Raw genomic sequence first — 6,234 nt, forward strand, 5'->3', positions numbered from 1 at the left:
AGTTAATCTTCAAATAATGACAAAGAATAAACAGCTAGAGATGTTTTTTTATAGTAAAGTGCTTTAAAAACTGACTAGACTAAGTCAATAGGAAATCTTAATTATACATGCAATTTATTGTCATGGGTTATGATTTCAGTCTTTAGTTTGGCACGATTGTTTATTTATTCACACCCTTCTTTTTGAAAATCCCAAAAATTAGATTTTTTAAACAATTTGTTAAACAACCTTTTTTATTCATTAACAACACATAAAAATAATTTGTTTTCAATGGTCAAAAAGTAAGAAAATCAAAAACATATTGACATCTGGCTTCCTTATCTTATTTCATTTATAACATTCTCTATCCCAACATATCACTTGCCAACTGAACCATAGGTGGAGATGCCATGCCACACTTTCTCCGAACTCTTCTCTTCATTCCTGGTACAACAAATCTCTTACAAAAAGCAGGTGGTGTTTGGGACTCTGGGGTGTAAACTTATCACCAGTAGAACTTTCCCAATGTTGTGCATGAGTTCACTTTAGAGCACACACTTTAAAAAAAATCTGATGTTTACAGTTTCAACTTTTCACAAGGATTTGCATCTTAAAAGTACACATGAGAAGCCATACATTTTCAACTGACAGGTAAATCAGGAAGAAACAAGAATGGACGTGAACATTTAGATAGATACTGATACATGAACTGTTTATTCAAATAAAAATCACATCAAAGAATCTGAACAGAGACTGTTCTATCAATTGTTTTTCATAAGGTACTTAGTCTGTACTCTTTCAAGGCATGGCTCATTTGATCTAGACAGTATAACAATACCTCGAGGGGAACATCAAGCAAAAACACATGTTTGGTGCAATGGACCAAAAATACTTGTCGATTTCAATTGTTTACAAACCTAATGAATGAGATGCATGAAATGCACTCGTTCACAGACATTTTTTTCAAAATGTCACTTAGTGAATTTACTTACAAACTAGAATATTTGAAAAAAATAAATAAATATTGTTTCTCTTGTTGTTGTTGCTCTCGTTGTTGTGGTCGGAGCTATAGTTGTTGTTGGCCGTTGTGTAGTGGTTGTAGTCGGGCGTGTTGTTGTTGTTGTTGTGGTTGTTGGAGCTTTGGTGGTTGGGCGAAACGTGGTTGTGTCCATTATTACTCCTGCCGATTCCGTTGTCGTGTAGAGGTCAATAGCCGGGTCCAAGCCGCCGAAGTCGTAATCGGTGGGAACAACCGGCGGAAGTCGTTCTGTTGATGTAGCTTGCAGTTGGGTCGTTGGAGCCGGTGTTGGCAGTGTAGTTGTGGTCGACGTTGTAGGCCGTTGTGTAGTAGTTGTTGTCGTACTAAGTGTTGTTGTTGGATATAAGGTTGTTGTTTGTGGTGGCTGAGTGCTAGTTGTTGGTCTCATTGTAGTTGTATGTCTTTGCGTTGTTGTTGAAGTTGATGTTAGCTGCTGTCGTCTAGTTGTCGTTGATGCTATGGCAGAATAAAAACCATCCAAAAATGAATCCGTTATTCCGAACTCGGCAGGCCACGGCGCCTCTGTAGCGGGAGGTCTTCGAGCCGGGCTAGTCGTCGTCGTTCCTGCGATAAAGACAGGAGCCCTTGGTGTTGGAATGAATCTGGCCGTTGTTGCACTAGGTGCCCTTGGCGTGGGAAGGAATCTGGCCGTGGTTGCCCTGATAATGGTGGTGGTTGTTGGCCGGATTGTGGTGGTTGTCGGTCGGATAGTGGTTGTGGCCGGCGGCCTTGTCGGCAGACAAGACTGGTCGGTGGCAGACTGGAGGCTATAGGCTTGCATCATCGTCAGGTCACGTGACACGCCGTCATAGACCACGGGCGAGTTTATACCGACCCAGTAGTTCGTGAAGGATTGAACGAAAGTCACTCTGTAAAAATGATGATTGTTTTATAATAAACTCCGTTTAATCGACAAAAGTTGCCAATGTAAATTGCAGTTCATGCCTTAAAGTAATCAATATAAACTCAATACATATACATGTGTATTTATTGGTAAACATATTTATTAGATATGTAAAATTTTAATTTAAAGAATTTGAATAAGCAAATTATTCAAATTCAAATATAAGTATTTATTGAATGTACAAGTATACAGTTTAACTTGTACCAAATAGCAAGCACGTATTGAGTTAAGTACATGTATGTTAACACCGAGGATATCACTCATGTTTCTTCCCCATTTTATGTCGTCAAAACAAATAACTGGTATTCTTTCTTATTCGCCATGTATCTGTTTTGATTCCATTCGTATTTTCAATTTCTTACCGGAACACCACGTGACCTGCTGGTCCAGGGGGCGCAATCCAGGTTAAGGTCAGCGTATTCTTCTCCGAGTTGTCGCTGTGAGTAAACACTGCCTGAAGTAGAAGCGTCACAGTTAAGACTAAAATTGACATTCTATCAAAATTAACCCATTTATGCCTAGCGTCTAGAATAAAGGCCTTGGCAAACAGCGTAGACCCAGATGAGACGCCGCATGGTGCTGCGTCTCATCAGGGTCTGCGCTGTTTGCTTTAAAGAATTTCTGTAAGAATTATTCTAAATATAGAAATACACATACTAGACATCCCTAATTTTGGAAATAAAATGATCCAATTTTGAAGGATGGGAGAGTTCACTAGGCATAAATGGGTTAAAGGGAAAATTGACGTTGCTAGACAAATTTAGCCGTTCCATTCAGATTTCAACCCCACATTGTATTTATGACCAATTTTTCAACAAGTAAACAAAATACTATAAATGTGACCATTATCTCAGCAGAGCAGTAGCAATTTAAAAAATCGTTGCTTGAATTGTGCACATTAAGGCAATATCATGTATACATGTTCACGTGGATCTTTCACGACATAGGCGTGATATCTCAAAAAGGGGTTGTTGTTTTTTTACTTTAGCCCATGCTATATAATCTCAGTTGTATTGTACGATACTTTATTCGCAAATCTTTCCCTGCACATACGTGTGAAGAATGTGGTCGAACTGGTCTAATCTTACGTCGGCATTTCCTAATGCTGAGTAAACGTTAAGATCATTACCCCATTTATACCAAGTGGACTCTCCCATCCTTCTACATTGGATCAATTTATTTCCAAAATTAGGGATGTCTAGTATATGTTTTTCTATATTTTTAATATTTCTTACAGAAATTCCTTTAAGCAAACAGCGCAGACCCAGATGAGACAATGCATCATGCTGCGTCTCTTCTGGGTCTACGCTGTTTGCCAAGGCCTATTTTCTAGACGCTAGGCATAAATGGATTTAAAAAATAGTTCGTTTCATTTGAGGCGCACATTGCGATAAGCGAACTTATGATAATAAATATGTATTTTTGTCCGATATGTGACGAATAAGAGTTAGTTTCTCCGTTAACGTCAAAAATGCCATATGGTAAATTACTATATATTACGCATGTGCTAAATGTGGTTTGTGATAATAAGGAAAACGTTTAACGAATGCGCATACAAGAACAATGTACATTGCTAACACGGTTTCAATACATGTTGAACTTACCCCACTCCGCACACACTCGTACCGGGTGCCCCTGACTCGGAGAAATGCACCAAGGAAAGCCGGTCGGTCGGGATAAACGGCCGATCGGGGTTGAATCATGAAACCTTTGAATTTAGCCAGGCCACAACCTCGTATGCGAACTGAAATAAGATATAGATTTTACTAACATGGATTTATCTTCTTCCTATTTAACAATATTGACAGATGTTAATGGTAATGTTCCGAAATCATGATAGACCTTATCTTAATGAAGTCAAGTTGCTTAAAGTTCACAATACGCAAATACTTTAATTTAGTTTAAATGTTCGTGACATAAGTAACAGTTCATATTGTTTTATTAGTTCCAAAGACAACATGAATACATCGTTACTCTTAATACATAACGATTGATCCAGTTGAAAATGTGTACATCTTTACAAGTGAAAGAGGGAAATCAGAAGAACGCATGAACTACCCGCCAATTAACACACAAGAAAACGAACAAACACACGTATCGGAAATGTTCATGTTCGGAGCAGAGTAGAGTTACAACGAACGCAAAAATTCGTTTATAGACAAGAAACACGAACAAGCGCACATACCGTAAATTCTCTCGTTTGGAGCATAACGAGTCTTGGACACCTCCACGAGAAAGAGTACTTGGTCAGTATTGATGGGGCTTCCGTGACCCGGGGTCATGTCCCCACAAGAACGCGTTGGCGCACCCGTGCTGTACCCCCACGTCACGTGATATGAGCACGAGACCAGAAAAAGCGCTCGCAGCCACATTGATAGTACCGTTTTGTCTCTATAGTAAAGCCTGGATTAACAAATATATACGTTATAATAAATGAGAAGTTGAAACAAGAAGTGCGTTGAAATAAATGGCAAAGCTGAACACAAAAGCAGTTCTTACAGAAGTGATGCTTTATATACATTAATACAAACTAATAAATAAGAACAATGAAACTGACAGAGTGTATAAATTGATGAAAAATAAAAGACAAAATACGTGGTTGAAAGTTAGATAACAGTCAATAAAGAACTCAACACTTGCAGAAATCAATTTATGAGAATATGAAATGAATAAAGCAACGAACAAATATTGCTCAACTGATGACACTAACGGTAATTAGAAATGTGAATATAATACGAGAAAAAGACGAATGGCACTTTTCACGTTATTTGATTTCATTTTTTTTCAGCCTCTTATATAACTTTGTAATTTGTACGTACGGCATTTAAACAGTGTGTTTTTTTATAACTTTGATCTCATCTTTAAAACAGTTCCAAATTGTTTGGCTGGGATGTCAGCAAATACAATACAACTTGTTCAACATAACGGTTCGGCGAGAAAATAAAAGTGACGATTTATAGATGTATCTTATTGAACAAATGATGACACGCGGATGTAAAACATTTGGTGTGTAGGTGGTAGATGCTAATGTATATTCTGCGTATGTTAACGCTTGACACTAATACATCCTTATTATTTACAAGGAAACACATCCCATTGCTCGCTTGATAGTTTTCACCATAAATACATGTAGTTTCGGCATTTGGTTGCATAGTTTGTTTTAACCCATTAAGCCGAGTAGAATCTCCCATCCTTCTAAATTGGATCAATTTATTTCCAAAATTAGGGATGTCTAGTATATTTATTTTTATATTTAGAATATTTTTTACAGAAATTCCGTTAAGCAAACAGCGCAGACCCTGATGAGACGCCGCATCATGCGGCGTCTCATCTGGGTCTACGCTGTTTGCAAAGGCCTTTTTTCTAGATGCTAGGCATAAATGGGTTAAACGATATTTTTTAAGGATTAAAGTAAATGATCCTCGCTCTGAGAAAACGGGGTTTAACGCATGAAAGTAAAGTGCCGTGTTGTTCGTACAGATAAATGAGGGACGGCAATTTCCGATGTAATTGAATTTTTGCTGCAGGGAAGTATCAGATTATGCGGATAGGGAAGTATCAGATTATGCGGATAGGGAAGTATCAGATTATGCGGATAGGGAAGTATCAGATTATGCGGATAGGGAAGTATCAGATTATGCGGATAATGTTGTCCCTGATTAGCATATTCGGACTGCACAGGCTAATCTGGGACGACAATTTACGCACATGCATTAAACCCATTTTCCCATAATTATGTTTTGTTGTTATACTGTTATACGATGACTATCTGAATACAACAGCGCGGACGGTGATGCTGATGCTGATAATGCTCTTCTTAATCACCATCAAAACCATCACAACCATCATCCGCAACAGCAGCAGCAGAATCATCATAATCTCTAGCATCATCATGATTGTCATAATTATCCATAGCAGAAGCAAGAGCAGCGTGAGAATCATTATCAAATACAAGTTTGTTTGGAACATTATCATGATGGTCATCTTCACCTTCATAGCTATCAACAGCATCAACAGAATTAAAAGAATATGCGACATTCTTATAACATAAACAAGAGCAAAACATGGTTAAAATATGTCGTTTAAAAATCGAAACTGTATGAATGATACAAATGTATATATGATAATATGTAATATGTTGTAACTGTAGTTATGATAAAAAGCGTGCGTGTGTGGGGTATTTAAGTTAAAAAATTTACTGCCTCGATCCACACGTTAATCAATTAGTAGGAACAATACGTCAACGGTAGTATCGTTTTGTCAGGTATTTACAATTTTGACAACTGAATGACAGACGCCCTAATTACAACAA

General features: G+C 37.7%; 1 protein-coding gene across 1 annotated transcript; it reads right to left on the bottom strand.

The window, feature by feature from the left end:
- Positions 1 to 147: 147 nt before the first annotated feature.
- Positions 148 to 3,733, bottom strand: LOC127832244 (salivary glue protein Sgs-3-like). Its single transcript, XM_052357570.1, has 3 exons — positions 3,527 to 3,733; positions 2,285 to 2,376; positions 148 to 1,887 (listed from the first exon to the last, which is right to left on the bottom strand). Exons 1-3 carry the CDS (start codon positions 3,623 to 3,625, stop codon positions 975 to 977), a joined length of 1,104 nt encoding a protein of 367 aa, XP_052213530.1. The 5' UTR covers positions 3,626 to 3,733; the 3' UTR covers positions 148 to 974.
- Positions 3,734 to 6,234: the final 2,501 nt, after the last annotated feature.

This window comes from Dreissena polymorpha, chromosome 5 (genome assembly GCF_020536995.1).
Source record: "Dreissena polymorpha isolate Duluth1 chromosome 5, UMN_Dpol_1.0, whole genome shotgun sequence".
In the NCBI taxonomy this organism is placed as follows: Eukaryota; Metazoa; Mollusca; class Bivalvia; order Myida; family Dreissenidae; genus Dreissena; species Dreissena polymorpha.